Source organism: Drosophila hydei, unplaced genomic scaffold (genome assembly GCF_003285905.1).
Source record: "Drosophila hydei strain 15085-1641.00,03,60 unplaced genomic scaffold, DhydRS2 tig00008114-arrow-pilon, whole genome shotgun sequence".
NCBI lineage: Eukaryota > Metazoa > Arthropoda > Insecta > Diptera > Drosophilidae > Drosophila > Drosophila hydei.
The window spans coordinates 5,666,152-5,685,588 of NW_022045827.1; the positions used below are offsets into that span (position 1 = coordinate 5,666,152).

Here is a 19,437-nt window from a genome sequence, read left to right on the forward strand (position 1 = left end):
AATATTTGATGTATAGAATATAAATAGCTATATTTTCCTTCTTAGTCTTAGAAATATTAAATTATGTCAAAATATTGGGCATGCTATTCATTCCTTTTTAATTATTATTATTTTAATTATCAATCAGTATTTTTAATATTAAAATAATCCAATAAATTACATAATCTTACAGCTAGCTCGTTGATTCTAAAGAGGAAAACATAATATCTTAATTGTGCAAACGAAAATTCCCAATTGGCAATAGTTACAGGGTATTAAGAGAAACAACCGTCGGAAGGTGTTCAAATTGAAATTTTGATGTCTTCATCATGAGCGGCGTTTGATCTGAGCATTCGTTACACTCATGTAGGTCGACTCTGGCTACTTTTATGAGTGTGTGTATGTTATTTGTACACAGGTAAGCGCAAACATCAAGCTGGACTTGATTTATGTGTTTGCAACTGAAAAGAATTGATGGTCCATTAAATTGACATATACTCAACTTAATTGCATTTAACTATTATTTAACATTTAACTATTATTTATTTGCCTTTTTATACCACTCAACACGTTCTTAATGTATATTTGGTCAACCGCAGCACACAATTTGTATTTAAGTTCGCGCCAAAGTACTTTATAGGTTGTTGGCCAACACTGGTTGTTTGGCCACACTTTTTACTGGCCGCACTACTTTTAATCATTGCTTTTAGTATTATTTATATTTCTGGTATTTTTATAATTTACAACTCTCGGTCACCTTGTTTCAGTTTGTTGTTGTCCTAAGTCTTTCCGGCTTTATATTTGAAAATAAATAGAAATTCCTACTTTCGATCTAGTAATCTAATTAATAAAACGCAAGCACATTTTCGGTTTGCTTGCTCAACTATACTTACAAAATTAATTGTGCGCGTGTAAATGTAAAAGGTGAGTATGCCAAGTCAAAAACAATCACGGCGCAGCGCCACGCCGGCTGCCTGAAACCAGCAACAACAACATTTAAGAAAATAGCATTTACAACAACAAAAACGGGGTATTTGCGCGCGCTTTGAATTCGCATTTGAAAAGACGCGCTATAGCGAACTGTTTGGCTATTTGTGTACTGGTTTCCTTTTACTTTTGTTTTATTTGGCCAGCTCCCAGCGATCTTGATTCCATTGATACGCGTCTAATTAAATTGTCTATAAACGAGATCAGCGAACGCAACAGTCGTGGACATTGCGACGCGTCGGGGCGTCTGTCGATTGATCTTGGTGCTGTGCCATATCGAAAATAGCAGCCATTGACAACGTGAGCAGCAGTAGCAGCATCACACACAATTAGTTAGCTGAAGTAATGGCGTTCATCACATAATGCAAACAAAGATTTGCGAGGTTTTCACTTTTTGGAATTGTATTTATTTTATTCTTCTCAATTGCAGTTATCCAAATTTTCTGTGAAAACTCTATGGCACAGATTACGACTGATAAAAGGTCAACGCAAATGATGCGTCCACATACGACAGCAGCTAGTGTCGCATCTGCCACATCCTCTGCCACAAAGGAGAACACGGCCAGGAATCATGCGGCCCAGGCCCGTGGCAAGGGAATTGAGATATTAGACTTTCATGAGTCCTGGTTAGAGGAGGTGGAACTCTATAAGGACAAGTTAGTGACGTGCAAGCAGCTGTCACATCACAATCACCAATCGTCACATCCATCGTCGCACCAATCATCACATCATAACAACTATAACGCTTTCGCCCCAACCCGTCTGTCTCCCCACATGCGAACTGTAGGTGGTCATACCTCGTCGGTGGCCACTGCGAATCAAGCAGCAGCAGCAGCCGCAGCTGTCACAGTTGCTGCAACAGCAACAACAGCTGTTGCAACCAAATTGCTTAAAGGACAAATGCAGAAAACATCGCAACTGTCGCACAGGCGATCAAAGCTTACGGACGCTTCGTCTGCTTCCGTTGCCAGCTCAGTGCCCGCCAAATCGTTACCGGCCCGCATCCTACCCAAGTTGAACACGGTACCAGCTCCTGTTGTTGGGGTGCTCCAATCAGAGCCGTACAAGAAGGTTCAGGTGCGTAGACTAAATCTTAAGCTAAATGTTAGTTCTTATGATCCATGGAATCAACATTTATATATTTACATATCTATATATCTGTTTTTGTCTTACTAAATCCAAAAGATCTATGTTGTAGGTCTAACAAGCCAAGCTGCAATTTCACTGCTTGATAACATCTTTCCATGCCTTACCATATCCCCCGATCTTATAATTCAAGCATAACTATCATATCTTATGTAACTTTAAATTCTAAATGTATCTTGTACGTAGATCTTAGAATCCAATCAAACTAAATTTTCATAAATACAACATCTTTAACTTTCTTTGTATTTCTAACTAAGTCCGAAGATCTTTTAGTTCATGCTAACCAAACTGCCTAGGAAAATATTATTCTGTATGTAGATCATATCTATGCATCTTAATGAGTCGAACGATCTCGATCGTAGATCTATGTAAACTCCTTCTTTTGGTATTCATCCGTGACATCCTTGTTTAAGATCTAATTGTGAATGCATTCGGCTTGCTGAATATGTTTTTATCCGCTTTATATGTCTTGATGTTTCAACATGATACCCGTCTCCCTCTCCCCCTTATCTGTTGCCCGTTTCCTGTGCGTGTGTTCCCCGCTTTGCTTTTTTGGCTGCCAAATGCTAACACACAGATGCTTTTGAAGCGTGCTCGGGAGGATGCACTTGCGAAGAACGCAACGAACGCCAGTGGCAACAGCAACATCTGCAAGCGGAGCAATAACAATTCAGCTTGTCCCAGTCCGCCCCGGGGAGGATTAGCCCATAGTTCAAGTGCCTCGACAATTAAGGCGGCCAGTAAGATTGTTGTGAACACGTTCCATGGCAGCAGCATGTTAAATGGTCAGCAGCATGACGAAAAAAGCAAAATACTCACCCAAAACGGTCTAACCAAATCGGCCGCCTCGGCTCTGGAGACATCGCTTTATGCATCGCTCTATGCTCAGCCATCACAGATGCCATTCCAATGCTTGAACTCACGTACTACAGCCGGTGAGCATTCTGGCAACTACATGGGCGTCTCCTTGAATAAGTGCGTTAGCATCAACCATGAAGGACGTCAGAACGATGATGATCCCTGTGGTGGTGAGTGAATATAACAATCTATATATCTATATATTAGTAGTATACTAAGATCGATTTAATATTTCATGCACAGCAATTGATGAAATTACCAGTTATGATGATTCGGATTCGGATGAGGACTATGTGGGCACACCGTTCTACCTGGAGGACGATAACGATGAAACTAGCCAGAGTCGTCATATTCGCTTAAAATTGGAAAAGGGGCCATCTAAGACATCGGTGGCAACAACAAATACCACAGATTCAGAAGTATCGGTATATTTTAAACCAGATGCAATATTATCACCCAGTCTATTTCCAAATGTGCCGCCCTATTTAAATTTTACATCGCATGCTGACAAGGGTCCACCAATGCCGGCTGCACTCCATCGTGTGCTTAAATGGAAGCTCAGTCCTGTTATGCCAAAGATTGTAAAGCGCGTGGTACTCAATTCTGGATTCCGCATTATCAAAAGTAAGTAGATCGTTGACTGACTGGATGATTGACGATGAGATTGGTGACTAGAGCACAGACCAAACTATTTAAACAAAATAAATATGATACCTTTTTAAACAGACACCACAGACTGGATGGCCGTGTGGGAGAAGCATATGAAAAGCCCGGGTTTTCGTACAATACGTTCGCATCAGAAATATAACCATATGCCCGGCTCATTTCGTATTGGTCGTAAGGATACAATGTGGCGCAGCATTGCAAACAATATGAAGAAATTCGGTAAAAAGGAATTTGGAATTATGCAGAAGTAAGTAAATATATGGAAGCCTTCCACTTAAGCTAATCCCATACACTATACACTTTGGCAGATCGTATATAATGCCTGATGATCTAGAACATCTGCGACAAGTATGGCCAAAGAATGCTTCTAAGCTCACCAAATGGATAGTGAAGCCGCCAGCGAGTGCACGCGGCACTGGCATACGGATTGTGAACAAATGGAGCCAATTTCCCAAAGATCGTCCCTTGGTAGTGCAAAAGTATATTGAACGACCGCTGCTGATCAATGACAATAAGTTTGACATGCGACTCTATGTGGTATTGACCTCCATTAACCCGCTACGCATCTATATGTTCAAGGATGGATTAGCCAGATTTGCTTCGGTCAAATATAGTTCGGAGTTAGGCAATCTTGACGAGCGTTGCATGCATCTGACGAACTACAGTATAAATAAGTTTTCCCAAAATTATACTAAGAACGAGGATTTCAATGCATGCCAAGGACACAAATGGACGCTGCAGTCTTTGTGGTCCTGCCTCGAAAACCGTGGCGTTAACACAAAGCGCTTATGGGCAACATTACGTAATCTGGTAATCCGCGGCATAGTTAGCGGAGAATCAGGCTTGAATCGTATGTATCGGCAGAATGTTAATTTCCGTTACAATTGCTATGAACTATTCGGATTTGATGTGCTGCTCGATGAGAATTTAGTGCCTTGGCTGCTCGAAATCAACATTTCGCCATCCCTACACTCTGAGCTGCCGCTCGATTTGCATGTGAAAGGCCCGTTAATACAAGCCGTATTAAATACGGCACTGTATCAGGTCCCGCCCAAACTGAATGAACGCCAGCAGCAAGAGATACTGGAGGAGCTGCAGATGCAAGGACCGCTAGTACATGATAAACGTATCTTTACCACCTGTCTAACAGCCGAAGAGGTGCGGAAGCATAATCATTTTACCAGTCGCGCCATTGAGTTTCGTGAAGAATATGTGGATACTATATTAGACAATTTGCTGCCAGATGATGTACGCTGCCTTATTGTTGCCGAGGATGAACTAGCACGCTGTAAGCCGCTGGAACGCGTCTTTCCAACTGTGGGCACACATGTATTTCTACCTTACTTTGAAAATGCGCGCTACTATAACCGGTTACTAGATGCTTGGGAGACCAAGTACGCCAAGAATCGTGAACAGGGTATTGCATTGTTGTCGCGCTTCTGCAAGGATAAATATCATTTGCAGGTCTCCGAAGCAGCCATGGAGAAGGTACATTTTACCCTGGCTATAATCCTATGAATTACCGTAATTAATATTTATTTTGTATTGTTATTTTCTTCAGGAACCAAATGTAGCTCTTACTGAGATAGATATGCTGCACGTGAAAAAGGATGAAATTCTAGACAATCCAACAAATTTACCCCTCATTAAGGCAGCTGAAAGCAGCGACGCAGCTTTGCAAGCAGCCATTGGGTACAAACCGGCAGCACATCACTGACAACTTAAGACTGAACATAAATTCAATAAGCTACTGCTTCATCAACCCTATTGTCTGTTTGTTGATTCGTAATGGTGCACATGATAACAGTAACCATACTAACTCCAGTCTTTTTTAAATTCACGTTGAATTCTATAAAATAAAAATTATATCCAAACTGGTTAATATATTTTCTACACAACGCAAAAAAAACCGTCTTTTTTCTTTCAATTTTAAATTTAACAGCAACTTAACGAATTGCTATCGTAATCGATCTTTGTTGATACGCAGATTTTAGAATTGGTATTTTTGTGACATTATATAGTTATACGAATTAACGGGGTTTCGCTATATTTTTCAACTAAAGAGGAACTTCGAGAAATGCAAAATGCGATTTTTTATATTTTTATATTTGCAGACGCTGGTCTGAGAATTTATCGATATATCGTCTGATATCGCAATAAACGCACACGACGTACCCGTTGATGCATAGCCATTCGAATAAGATGCGACAACCCTAAATTATCGGCAAGGCAAACAATGAATGCACGACGTACGACGACGGCTCGTTCTAGAACGAAAACGTAAAATTGTTATTAAAAATTGAGCAAGCGTTTAGTTACGCGAAATCACCCGGTCACCAATACAAATGCAAGTGCAGGTGAACGACAAGCAACAGCAACAAATTGCGCGTGAGTTTTAGATAGCTTCCTGAGTAGCGTCACGTAGACGGCAAGCGACTTGCAAATCGATATTCACACTAAACTCACATACACAACACACACACGCACACATACACACACATCAACACGAACACCCACCAGTACAAACAGTATGGAAAACACATTAGAAGGCGGCGGCGCTGATGGCGAAAATAACATTTTGCCGCTATCCGCCATGTGCCAGGACACCGCCCGCACCATAACAAACGTGGCAGTAGTAGCCGACACAGCGGTAAGTGTACAATGTTGACGGAAACATCGTTGACTACGACATTATGCATCGCAATCTGCCGCCCGAAATTTTGCGCCTAATACTTTTCTTATCCATTCCACATTTACACACGCACACTCATACAAACATGTGCTTATGTATGTATATATACACACACACACAGACATTGATAAGCAGCGACACAGCAGTTGCTGCGGCGTCATCGACAATAGCAAACAACGACAACAAAAAGTCGCAATTGGAGAACGAAGAAGGGGCCACAATGTTGAACGCAGAGCACCACCACATGAACAACAACAATAACAACAACGACAGCAGTGCTAAAACTAAACAACAAAAAGAGCAGCTGTCAGGCGATGGCAATGCAAATACCACAACAACAACAGCAACAACTACAACAGAAACAGCAGCAGTAGCAATAACAAATAAAACAACAACGAACTGTGTCAAAGTGATGGCAGCAGCGACGCCGGCAGCGACAGCCGCCGAATCGGACAGCAACAAAACGGGTAGGCAGAGCTGCCAAGAGCTTTTCTTTCGCCTCCCTGCTCATACTAATGCATTTTTTTCCGCCTTTTAGCTGAGCGCAATCACAAGAAGAAGAAAAAAGATAAGGAACGGGAACGAGATGAAGATAAGCGACACACTAGCAGTGGCAGCGGGAGCGCCAGCGGCAGCACCGTCAAGGATCGCGAAAGCCAAAGCCTGAAAAGCAGCAGTGGAAGCAGCAGCAGCAAATCCTATTCAAATCGACATAGCAGTGACTACAAATCAAGTTCCAGTTCCTCCTCCTCCACCACCTCGCGCAGCAAAGACAAGAAGCAACACAGAAGCGATCGGGACAGAGAGCGGGATCGCGAAAAGGAGAAGGTAAAGAGAATAAATAAATATAACTTAATGAAATTGATTAGGGAAATTTGAGTTACACTATAAGAAACCCACCATTGTTGATTAAAAATATAAAACAGTCATTGTCAAGCCTTATGCTGCATAGAACGTGCTAAAACTAGTTACTTAAAACGGTTTAATTTTGCGTTTATACAGAAAATAATAGCAACATTTCTTATTAACAACAGGTACCATCATCATCGTCGAGTTGCTCATCGAATTCACATTCGGATCGTCGCCGCAGCTCAGACAGTAGCCGCAGCAGCAGCAACAACAGTTCTAGCAAGTTTGTTGTCATTAAAGAGGAGAAGGAGCGAGAAACGGAACAGGAGAAGAAATCAGTTGTGGTCCCTAGTACAATCGAGCCACAAATCAAAATAGAAGAGCCACAGAAAGAGTCTGGCGCTTTAACGGTACTTAACCATAGTAAAGTTATCAAAACGGAAAACGAAATCAAAAAGGAATCAGTGGAAACGAAGCCATTGCTAAATGGCGATGTGATCAAACAGTTGAAGACACGCGAAGAGGTCACGCGACAGTTGAGCTTTAGCGCCGATGGAGGAAAGCCCAAGGAGAATAATTGCAACAGCACCAATAGCAATCCATCATCTGTTTTAATGCCATCGCCGGCCCCTAAAACTACCAACAATAACAGCAGCAACAGTGGCAGCAGCAGCGCCAATCACCATTCCTCCTCCAACTGTAGCGCGCGTAAATCTTCTTCCTCCTCCTCCAGTAATTCATCAAGTAGTCATCACAAGACTTCATCATCCTCTTCATCGTCCTCCTCATCACGGCATTCATCATCCTTCTCGTCGCGCGACTGCTCCAAATGTTATAAACGCTCCAAGATTCGTCGCAGCAGCGTTGGTGTTCAATGCATGCAGCACACGCCCGTAGCTGGACCCTGGCAAACGAATTGTTTGCCGATACCGACGGCCAATCGCAAAGCTCCCGTCGGCCTGGAAAATCTCAAATACGGTCATTACTTTCAAGTGGAACAGTATCCGAATGGCGGTGCATCAGTGGTGCATCTTTATCAGCACGAAATCGATGCACTGTCACCGGATGAAATGGAACAGCTTGTGGATGAATTCTTTAGCGTATGCTTTGCCGAGGATGAGCAGGGCTATGCGCACCATGTGATGGGCATTGTACATGATGCCGCTCGCTATATACCCGATCTATTGGAGCATATGGCCGAGAATTATTCAACGTTAACGGTGAAGGCAGGCGTACTTGGCCGCAACTCGGACATTGAGACGTGCACCATGGCACAGTACAATGAACAGGTAAGTGCTACACAGAATGCATCCATTAATAAGTATCTAAACTAATTATATATTTGATTGCAGGTGGTGCGTAATTATTGCCAGGGTACGTTTCGCTATGGACCACTGCATCAGATCTCATTAGTGGGCAAGGTGCACGAGGAAGTGGGCGGATATTTTCCGGATCTGCTGGGACGCATCGAACAAAACCCCTTTCTGTGCAAGGCAAATACTATAAATGGTTAACTAATGTAAATTCAATTAATTAATGAATTATATCTTTTAGACAATGCCCTGGGGTGTTAATTCCATACTGCAAACGGATCCGCGTCAATCAAACGATGGACCCATTCTATGGATTCGTGCCGGCGAGCAACTAGTGCCCACCGCGGAGCTGAATAGTAAGACGCCCCTCAAGCGACAGCGGTAAGCGTTTGTATTTATTTAGATATATTAAATTATTTATTTATTTATATAACCAATTAACTCTAATAAAGCCTGAAGCAAATATTTCCTATTTTGTTACTATTTTTGTCCTTATTTGTAATACAATGAAAATAAATGTAAAATAAATGTTACTATATTTAATAAACAAGTGTTAATTCTTAGTTTTAATTTGTTTTGTATTAATTTATAATATTATAATGTATGTTTAAGATTATATGTTCTCTAATTTTAGTTAAAATTTATTATAGAGACTAATTCCAAATTAACTAAATTTGAAAATTCAAATTCTCTTAATATTGTTAACTCATATCCCAATTTCATCTTGTAGCACGCGAATTAATGAACTGCGCAATTTGCAGTATCTGCCGCGTTTATCAGAGGCGCGCGAAACCATGATTGAGGATCGGACTAAGGCGCACGCGGATCATGTTGGCCATGGACACGAACGCATCACTACTGCCGCAGTTGGTGAGCTCTATATAATCCTCTTTCCGCTTTCAAACCGTTATCTTTTTCTACATATCTTTCGCACTCTAATTTTCTCATTGTCTATTCATAACTGACTTACTTCAACAGTTATAATTCAATATTAATTCTCCAACCTTTTTCAGGTATCCTCAAGGCGGTGCACTGTGGACAATCTTATAATCAGAATCGCATCACTAAAGATGTGGTTGCCTTTGCTGCTCAGGACTTTAATACGTTGGTGGAGATGCTGCAATTGGATCTCCACGAACCACCCATATCGCAGTGTGTACAGTGGATAGAGGATGCAAAATTGAATCAGCTGCGTCGTGATGGCATTCGCTATGCCCGCATCCAGCTGTGTGACAATGATATCTACTTTCTGCCACGCAACATTATACACCAGTTCCGCACCGTAACGGCTGTGACAAGCATAGGTAGATAGTCCCTAATTAACTAACTTGACATTTGATTAATTTTTACTTACATCGTAGCTTGGCATCTGCGTTTGCGTCAGTATTATCCCGGCCAGGAGGTAATTAATGAGCAGAACAATCCCGTGCTGGCCGAGACGCCGCATTATAAAGAGAAACAAACCATATTGCCCAATCCCATTGGCCACGACGAGTCTGGCAAGAAGACCCCTTCGAAGCGTGCGCACGATGGCAAGGCCAAGCGTAAGGTGATTGACTTAGATGGCAAGGAGCGGCGTTCCAGCGAGAGCAGCCAGGATGATCATGCCTCTTCGGCAAGTGCCTCGCCCACCCAGCAGACCACCAACAACAATAACAGCAGCAGTAGCAACAGCACGCCCAAAAAGAAAGTGAACAAAGATGACTCCAAGATAGATATGCGCAAAATGGTGCTGGAGCACACATACAAGCTGACCAAAGCGGCGGCCACGGCGATCGAAAAGGATCGCAAGCCATGCAGCAAGGATCGGGACAAGGCCAATCGTGATAAAGACAAAGACAAAGATAAGGATAAAGATAAGGATAAGGATAAGGATAAGGATAAGGACAAGGCACGTAGCAAAAAGGTGGAGCATAAGACAGAAGCGGTATCGCCTTCAGCTACGCCAGCTAAACTGCCGCGACTAGAAAACGAGGCCGCTGTATCAATTGTGACAAGTGGTGCATCCGTTGCCGCTCCAACTCCAGCTCCTGCTCCAACTACTCCAACAACGACGCCTGCCTTGTTGCCGGCATTGCCGCCGCTGCCTCTTGTGCCTCAGACCCCTTTCTTGCACCGTGAAGCTTATGTAAATAGTTTGAATCAAAAGGAGCCTGAAATCAAAATACAGCTTAAAATGGTATCCGATGAGCCCACCACAACGACAGCGCCGAGCGTCAGCAAACCTGAAATCATAAATTGCGTGTCTCCAGCCTCGCCGGCGCCCAATCCCGTCGAAGATGTTGGCAGTGAGCTAATTGTGGAAAGCACTCCACAACTGGTGGTGGATCACGAGGAGGAGGTGACTGAAATTTGTGAGGAAATAATTCCATTGGACATGCCAGTAGGGCCAGCTCCAATAGTCACACCTGCACCCACACCCACGGCCGCGCCTATGCCGCCCACATTGCCAGTTATGCGTCTTACGCAGCCGCCAGTGCCCACGTCCTCAATCGGAACAGCGCCGCAGCAAGTTGTTAAAGTGGTTTTGCCTGCAGCATCGCTGACACCGCTAGTGGGTCGCCTGTCTGCGGTGGTGCTAACGCCGCCGTTGCCTCCCATGCCGTTGCCACCACCTCCACCGCCGCCGCCACCACCAGCCAGAGGCCAAATCAATCCGAAGGCAACAACTGCAAGCAGCAACAACAGCAACAGCACAACCCCCACCACCTACAAAACGTTCACCTTGCCCTCGCACAAGATCATTTTAGCCGGCAGCAGAGCTTCATCGAAAACTAAAAGCGTTTCGCCAGTCGATCTGCTTGGCTCCATAATGGCCAGCATGGACAATAAGCCCAGTATCACGAACACCACAAGCGTAAGCAGCGGTTCTACAACAACAGTAGCAGCTACGGCATCCGCTACAGGCGCCTCAGTTGCCGCCAGTAGTACGGCAAACACGGCGAAGCCTTCACTATCTTCCTATGCCAACTCCAATAACAGCTACTGAGAGTGCGTTGCCCGTTGCCCAGAGGCTTCTCCAAGCGATGCGTTCCACTGCATCGCCAACCTAATTATTGCAGCTATATAACGAAGAGAAAATTGTTGGAAATTGTTTTTTTTTAATTGTTTCGATTAGGCCACTTTTTTGGCGTCTAACGCAAGCGCAAGCTTTAGAAGTTGGCCCGAATATCGTTTTTTGTATATAGCTAACTTGGGGCTAAGGTTCGTATAAACCGAACAACTTGCCCTCATATATTATCATATTATATTTGGTAATTGTAGTTAATTAAGCTCAAAAATGCTAAAAATACTTTTTAGACACGTAGATTTTTAATTTATTATCGCAGGCACTTTAAGATACACACACATTGGCAACAGTTAGAGAAACTTTGATATATACTTGAATAAGCAAATATATATAATTATATATATATATAGATCTATATATATAGATCTGTATATTAGCATAGTGTGCGCGCACATTGAACGTGTATTTTTTTACAAGTCAAACTAAAGTGCAAAAAGCGCCAAGTTGTTTTAATTTTTGTGTTTTTCCTAACGACATTTTTGAAACGTGTTTTGCAAGCACACTCACACACAGAAAACATACATATATATCTATATGTATGTTGATAATTATGATATATATACAATTATATATATACCACACATATAAATGTAGTTTTAAAAACAATGCACGTTGAAGAAACAATAAAGATTCGGATCGTACAAAAATTCAAAACAAAGTGTTTTAATAGATAAACAATTTAAATGAAAATTTAGACAATCTATCGACGCAATAACAGTTCTATAAGGGATATGTTCTTTAGTAAACATTCTTAACATGACTGTATATCTATATCATAGGGCTTCTTATCCCTTTCATTCCACATATTACATATTTTAAAACGAAGAGTATAAAAAAACAATGACATTTAAAAATAATTTCATAATTGCTACAAATAATGTCACTATAAAAAAATAGATATGTAAATAATCCAATTTTAAAAATCCCACTTAAAATTAATTGCAAATATCAATGGAATGCTGTTGTCTTAAAGCTTGGAGCGCAGCTCCTCGATACGACCCTGTGCTGAGCGCTGCAAGTCCAACAGTTTCATGGCAAAGCCCATGTTGCCCTGTATCTTGATCTTGCCCTGGAAGAAGGCCTTTTGGGGCGGCAGCTTGCCTATCAGCAGCTCGAACACATCATCATCGCTGATTATAAAGGTAACATCACATTTTTCTGCAATGCAAATAATTAAATCAATTGGCTATTCCGATTTCTCAGAATATATTCACTTACGCGTGCCATTGAAGATGACCTTGCCTTTGCCTTGCTTGGCATCGATCACCCAGAAGCCTGTCTGACCTTGGGGTCCATTGTTCACCCTAAAGCCATATACAGCGCGCACCTTTTCGATTAGATTGTCCTGATCCTCTTGCATGGCCTGCTCGAGCAACTTGAGTAGTGGTGACACTTTGAAGCCCTCCTCGCTAGTCGCAATCTTTGCTGCTGCGGTCTTGTTGTGCTTCACACCACCAGCACCCGGGAAACCTAAGCGATAAAGACCCACCACAACGGCACCACCTAGACCAAGATTGTGCTGAAGAGCCAACTGGACATTAGGCACTTGTCGCCTCTCAGCCAAGCCACGCAGTTGCCAGCAGAGCTCGGCGCACTGCGCCAAGCCTGTGGCACCCAATGGATGTCCCTTGGAGATGAGTCCTCCACTGGGATTGACTACAAATTTGCCGCCATACGTGTTGTCTCCATTATCGATGAACTCGCCAGCCTTGCCCTCGCCGCAGAGACCCAAGGCCTCGTAGGTGATCAGCTCGTTGGCCGAGAAGCAATCATGCAGCTCCACGACCTGCACATCCTGTGGCTTAAAGCCGCTTTTAGCGAACAGGCGTTGAGTAGCAAGGCGAGTCATGTCATAGCCGGCAATCTTCATGAGGCTCTTGTCAGCAAAGGTCGACTCTGGATCACTAGCCATTTCCATGCCCACAATCTCCACGGCTTGCTTTTCTAGACCATGACGACGCACGAACTGTTCGGAAGCTAGAATAGCAGCACCCGAGCCATCCGAAGTGGGGCAACACTGCAGCTTGGTCAGCACACCCTCCACCACTTGCGGCGACTTCATAATCTGCTCCAGGCTGTATTCATCGCGGAACTGCGAGTATCTAATCATAAAACAGATTAGATTAATGTTTGCAACACATCAGTGTTAACACACCCATAATACTCAAACAAGTGCACTTACGGATTGTTAACCGAATGCTTATGATTCTTCCAGGCAATCTTGCCAAAGTGTTCCGGCTTGGTGCCGTATTTCTTCATGTGCTCCTTGCCAGCATTACCAAAGATCTGTGCTGCCATTGGGCCAGCTCCAATTTCTGTCAGCTCTCCCATTTCGGTAATGTGACGCTCCATGGGATTGGCCCGATCAAAGTACTAACAATAAAGATCATTTTATGGATCATATTATAAAGGGTTAAAGGTTGAATCTAGATACCTTTGCTGCTAACGAGCCACGCTCCATTTTCTCAAAGCCCAGTGCCAGGACACAGTCTGCGTTGCCCGACTCGATGATCTGCTTGCCCAGATACAGGGCACTCGAGCCAGTGGAGCAATTGTTGTTCACATTGTAGACGGGAATGCCAGTCATGCCAACTTCATAGACCGCCCTCTGTCCGCAGGTGGAGTCGCCATAGACATAGCCCACAACAGCTTGTTGCACATCCGTGTACTGTAGCTTGGCATCCTGGAGAGCTTTGGTGACCGCCTCCTTGGCAAAGTCGGGGTAGCAAACATCAGCGCGGCGCCCAGGTTTTTCAAACTGTTGAAATAGTTAATTGTTGTTATTTATAGATGAACAACCTTTAATCGGATTGTTTTAGATAATGGTAACTAAACATGGAAATTAGATTGCGCAGCAACAAGATTTCGATTTCTCCAGTGACCGAAGTGCACTGTAGTTCAAAGTCCGAGAGCGATAATTACTATTGGGTGAGAGGAGCATGTACTAACTTGTTATGGCAGCTTCTTGGAGATCGTGTTTTTCTTTGTTGCATCTTTACACACATACATCATTATATTTACCTTGGTCATGCCAACACCAACAACATATACTCGGGTTTTGGTCATTATGCGAGTTTAAGTATTATTTTGTAGATGGACTAAAACAAGTACAACCGCTACGACTCGGCTTTAAGTAATTACTAAATATTGAAGACCACAAAACAAGTATCTGAGGCGAGCTAAAAAACTATCGATTACAATATCGATATATTATTATGAAGCACGAAAATTCGGTTCATTTATAAAATGTCTTCAATGTTTATCCTAACATGCATTGTGAAAAAATAAGTAAAATATTTAAAGTTGAAGAGAATATAACTTTATAAGTAACATATTAAATCCACAAAATGTTTACGTTATCTATGAAAATTGTTGCAAGCTTTTGAATCAGCTAAAATTAAAACTTGCAAAATTATTTTTGTTGGTGTGACCAGCTATGCTTTAGCCACAAATATCCAACTAAAATCATTCCACACTGATTGAATTGAATTTGTTCAAAATTAAAGAACAATTCAATTGAACTGACTCCATTGACACAGAAGTCAATTCGCGCCCAACGGAAAATATGTTTAACAGTTACTTTTTGCACGCCAACCACAACAGAACTATATCAAAATGACAAAGACTAGAGTTTACGTTATCGGTGTTGGTATGACCAAGGTTCGTATCTGAGAAGTGACCTTTGCATCCACCTATAACCAAGTTCCCACCCTTAGTTCGAGAAACCCGGTCGCCGCGCTGATGTTTGCTACCCAGACTTTGCCAAGGAGGCAGTGACCAAAGCTCTCCAAGATGCCAATATTAAGTACGAGGAGGTGCAACAGGCTGTTGTAGGCTATGTCTATGGCGACTCCACCTGCGGTCAAAGGGCGGTCTATGAAGTTGGCATGACTGGCATTCCCGTCTACAATGTGAACAACAACTGCTCCACTGGCTCGAGTGCCCTGTATCTGGGCAAACAGATCATCGAGTCGGGCAACGCAGACTGTGTCCTGGCACTGGGCTTTGAGAAAATGGAGCGTGGCTCTTTAGCAGCAAAGGTATCTAGATTCAACCTTTAACCCTTTATAATATGATCCATAATATTATCTTTATTGTTAGTACTTTGATCGGGTCAATCCCATGGAGCGTCACATTACCGAAATGGGAGAGCTGACAGAAATTGGAGCTGGCCCAATGGCTGCACAGATCTTTGGTAATGCTGGCAAGGAGCACATGAAGAAGTACGGCACTAAGCCGGAACACTTTGGCAAGATTGCCTGGAAGAATCATAAGCATTCGGTTAATAATCCGTAAGTTCTATATGAATTGATTATCACTCAGTCGAAAGTTCGATGCCATAATAGACGTAGGTGCTTATCTTATCTCCTATCGCTTATCGTGGGGCCATCCTCACTGAACATTGGCCATACATTAGTCGTCTGCTGCAGTCTGTCTTATCTTAATCTGTGGCCTATTTCCTATTGGTTTTGTAGCTACTCCCAGTTCCGCGATGAATACAGTCTGGAACAGATTATGAAGTCGCCACAAGTGGTGGAGGGTGTGCTGACCAAGCTGCAGTGCTGCCCTACCTCGGATGGCTCGGGTGCTGCCATTCTGGCCTCCGAACAATTCGTGCGTCGTCATGGTCTGGAAAAGCAAGCCGTGGAGATTGTGGGCATGGAAATGGCTAGTGATCCAGAGTCGACCTTTGCTGACAAGAGCCTCATGAAGATTGCCGGTTATGACATGACTCGGCTTGCCTCTCAACGCCTGTTTGGCAAGAGCGGCTTCAAGCCTCAGGATGTGCAAGTTGTGGAGCTGCATGATTGCTTCTCGGCCAACGAGCTGATCACCTACGAGGCCTTGGGTCTTTGTGGTGAGGGCAAGGCTGGCGAGTTCATCGATAATGGAGATAACACGTATGGCGGCAAATTTGTGATCAATCCCAGTGGAGGACTCATCTCCAAGGGACATCCATTGGGTGCCACAGGCTTGGCGCAGTGCGCCGAGCTCTGCTGGCAGCTACGTGGTTTGGCCGAGAAGCGTCAAGTGGAAGGCGTTAAACTAGCTCTTCAGCACAATCTGGGTCTAGGCGGTGCCGTTGTGGTAACTCTCTATCGTCTGGGCTTCCCTGGCGCTTCTAAAGCAAAGTTGTAAATGGTTTGTTGTTACTTTTGTAAATATATAACGCATACGTATTTTTTATTATCAAACTTATCTTGTCATGTAGTTATATGAAGTATTGCAGCCCATGTACGCTTGTGTTGTTCTGATTCAAATTTGTATTCACATGTAAATTAATTATATTTTCCAAATTGAAAAAAAAAAAAAATGAAAACGCAAAGCTCAAATACCTAAAGTTCGATAAATAAATACCAAACGAATAATCGAATGTGCAAACCAAATCACTGAATTGCTTGATATCAAAATGAACTGCAAATAATCGATTATTAATTATGAAATTGTTCAATTGAACTGAATTAATATTTGAATTCGGTAGTGGTGTATAAATGATAGCAAATATATGCTAAGAATTAAACGATTGAGCTGTTATTAAATTGAACAGCCTAGCTTCGTTTGGCTTTCGATAGCTGCCGCTTCTGCCCGCAACCCAACCGCCAGATTCGAAGCAAGCTGACCAGCACCAGCAGTAGTACTGCCCCAAGTGCAATATAAACATCCAAGGAGTAATACACGAAACGGTTGAGCTTTACTGCGCTAGATCGCAGCAGTGGGGCACCGCGTGTCTCTGCCACATGTTGCACCCACCATAAAGCGCTATCCATCGCTAATTGTGGACGATCGTTGTAAGCAGCGGAAACCTTTGCTGCCTGCAACTTGTAGCCAGGATCCAGCACCTGGGTGAGGGCGTCAAATACAGTTTGTTCGCTGAGCTGCCCAAGGTCCAGACGCACAGCCATGCCACGTTGCACCAGACCCGCTACATTGAAAAATTGATCACCATAGACTGGCATGCCTACTACAGGCACGCCGCTGGAGACGGCCTCAGTGAGGCCCATCAGGCCGCCATGACTGAAGAATACTCTCACATTTGGATGCGCTAGTATATCGCGTTGTGGCAGCCACTTCATGATGTGTACGTTGGCTGGTTGATTGGGTAGCGTGTCGTTCTCCCACTTCCAGATAATTTGCTGCGGCAGACGAGCCAAAGCACGCAGCAGGCTGTCACGCTTGGCGTTGGACAGGGAGTTGGCTCTCAGCTGGGAGCCCCAGCTGATGAGTATGACACCATGCTCAGCCCTGTCCAACAGCTGCTGCAGAGCATCATCCAAGGGCTTCGCTGCTCTTAGATGCAGTCCTCCCACTTCGAGCACATTCGGTGGCAATGGCTTGGCTCCGCTCAACGAAAAATGCTGATTAATGAGCATCAGAGAGGTATTCTTCACCAGCTCGCCTGTGCTCGGGATGCCTGATCCAAATTTTTGACGCAGCAGCGCATCCGCAGCGGGCACATTAAACCAGCTGCAAGCCAAAAGTAAATTTCAATCTGTAAGCTGATCCAACTGCTGCTCACCTATAAAGCCAATTGAGCGTGTGCGAGGTTATCCAGTTGCCAAGACGACCTCCAAAGGACATTTGCTCGGACTGACCCAGAAACAGAGCCGAGATATAGGATGGTATTATCGGAGTGCCCATGCGATCGTAATGCCACGGCATCAGGGAACTGCTGCTCATGGCAACGACGGGCGCCTGCAGCTGATGTGCCACACCCATCATGCAATCCGTATTGAACTGCTCCACGATTATGACGTCATAATAACCAGCAGGATGTTGGAGTACCTGCGCGAGTGCCTCGCTATGAAGCGTCGCATTGCAGGCGTCCCTGCCATAAGCGTACAGAATGAAGAACTCGGCGAAGGGCAGCAGAGATGGCATAGGAATATCTTCAAACATCTGCGAAAACAATTGATTGATTGATTGACTGACTGATATATTGATTGATTAACAGACAAACTGATTGATTAACTAATTCAGTGGCTGATTGATGTCTGATAGATAGATAGACCGCTTGATTGACTGGAAGACTGAGCGATGGTGACTGATTAATTGAGGTACTGCTAAGCTGCCTGCCTGATTGACGGACTGATTGACTTAAAAGCAAATTGTTTTATATATGTATAAAAAGCAGACCAAGACACAGACTGACTGACACCTGGCGATGGACTGATTGATAGACTGATAAACTAACGAACTAATGTTATCACATATAGGTCAATCATTTAATCAACATTCATTATATCTGCATATATTCAATAACTCACATCGAACCCGAGTTGATTGCTCAAATTGACGCTGGGCAGGGTATAGTCCGTGTAACCCTTCGGAGGCTGCGCATCATGAAATGGACTCACTACATCCACGTTGTGACCTGTTTCGGCCAATCGCCGCAGAAGCGGTTGAAAGAACTGAAAATGGCTGATTGCGGGATGGATGAAGAGGCCCAAGATGTTTAGGCCGTGCACTGGACTGCTTCCAGAAATCAGTGAAAACAGCAGCAAGCACTTCCAAATAGAATCTTTATGCATTTTGTAAGGAACTTAACACTATTTTCTGCATAAGTCAAAAATTATATGAACTGATATATATTATATTTATAATATATATAAATACAATATATAATTTGCACGCAGAGACGTTCGCTAGGGTCGAGAGTAATTTAACAACTGATGGCGAATTGTGAAAATTATTTTGAGCACATATAAAAATAAAATTTAAGAGGCGAGCGATCAACCAGATGGCAGATAAGCGAAGGCTAGTAAAGAAGTGATCCATAGCTATAAAATATGGCACAATCTATTTATATGAGAGAACTATCTATATAAGAGAACTTTTTTGTTAAGAGATAGTCTAGTTTGACAGATCTTTTACCTTTT

The 19,437-nt window shown here is 43.3% G+C and overlaps 5 protein-coding genes across 5 annotated transcripts; 3 read left to right on the plus strand and 2 right to left on the minus strand.

Moving 5' to 3' along the window:
• Positions 1-759: 759 nt before the first annotated feature.
• LOC111605519 (tubulin polyglutamylase TTLL4) lies at positions 760-5,462 on the plus strand. The gene is made up of 7 exons (XM_023324077.2): positions 760-903; positions 1,397-2,043; positions 2,690-3,140; positions 3,214-3,594; positions 3,697-3,883; positions 3,945-5,124; positions 5,198-5,462. The coding sequence occupies exons 2-7, from the start codon at positions 1,423-1,425 to the stop codon at positions 5,351-5,353; spliced, it is 2,976 nt and encodes a 991-aa protein (XP_023179845.1). The 5' UTR covers positions 760-903; positions 1,397-1,422; the 3' UTR covers positions 5,354-5,462.
• Positions 5,463-5,870: 408 nt separating this feature from the next.
• LOC111605565 lies at positions 5,871-12,209 on the plus strand. The gene is made up of 9 exons (XM_023324137.2): positions 5,871-6,286; positions 6,450-6,795; positions 6,867-7,156; positions 7,363-8,466; positions 8,530-8,670; positions 8,732-8,871; positions 9,221-9,360; positions 9,504-9,794; positions 9,852-12,209. Exons 1-9 carry the CDS (start codon positions 6,167-6,169, stop codon positions 11,477-11,479), a joined length of 4,200 nt encoding a protein of 1,399 aa, XP_023179905.2. The 5' UTR covers positions 5,871-6,166; the 3' UTR covers positions 11,480-12,209.
• A 235-nt stretch (positions 12,210-12,444) lies between these two features.
• LOC111605561 (non-specific lipid-transfer protein) lies at positions 12,445-14,745 on the minus strand. The gene is made up of 5 exons (XM_023324134.2): positions 14,582-14,745; positions 13,995-14,318; positions 13,743-13,933; positions 12,779-13,662; positions 12,445-12,718 (listed from the first exon to the last, which is right to left on the minus strand). Exons 1-5 carry the CDS (start codon positions 14,624-14,626, stop codon positions 12,528-12,530), a joined length of 1,635 nt encoding a protein of 544 aa, XP_023179902.1. The 5' UTR covers positions 14,627-14,745; the 3' UTR covers positions 12,445-12,527.
• Positions 14,746-14,831: 86 nt separating this feature from the next.
• On the plus strand, positions 14,832-16,947 carry LOC111605564 (non-specific lipid-transfer protein). Its single transcript, XM_023324136.2, has 4 exons — positions 14,832-15,220; positions 15,277-15,600; positions 15,662-15,852; positions 16,036-16,947. Exons 1-4 carry the CDS (start codon positions 15,176-15,178, stop codon positions 16,697-16,699), a joined length of 1,224 nt encoding a protein of 407 aa, XP_023179904.1. The 5' UTR covers positions 14,832-15,175; the 3' UTR covers positions 16,700-16,947.
• A 72-nt stretch (positions 16,948-17,019) lies between these two features.
• LOC111605563 (UDP-glucuronosyltransferase 2B16) lies at positions 17,020-19,183 on the minus strand. Its single transcript, XM_023324135.2, has 3 exons — positions 18,826-19,183; positions 18,078-18,457; positions 17,020-18,025 (listed from the first exon to the last, which is right to left on the minus strand). Exons 1-3 carry the CDS (start codon positions 19,087-19,089, stop codon positions 17,110-17,112), a joined length of 1,560 nt encoding a protein of 519 aa, XP_023179903.2. The 5' UTR covers positions 19,090-19,183; the 3' UTR covers positions 17,020-17,109.
• Between the last annotated feature and the right edge of the window lie 254 nt (positions 19,184-19,437).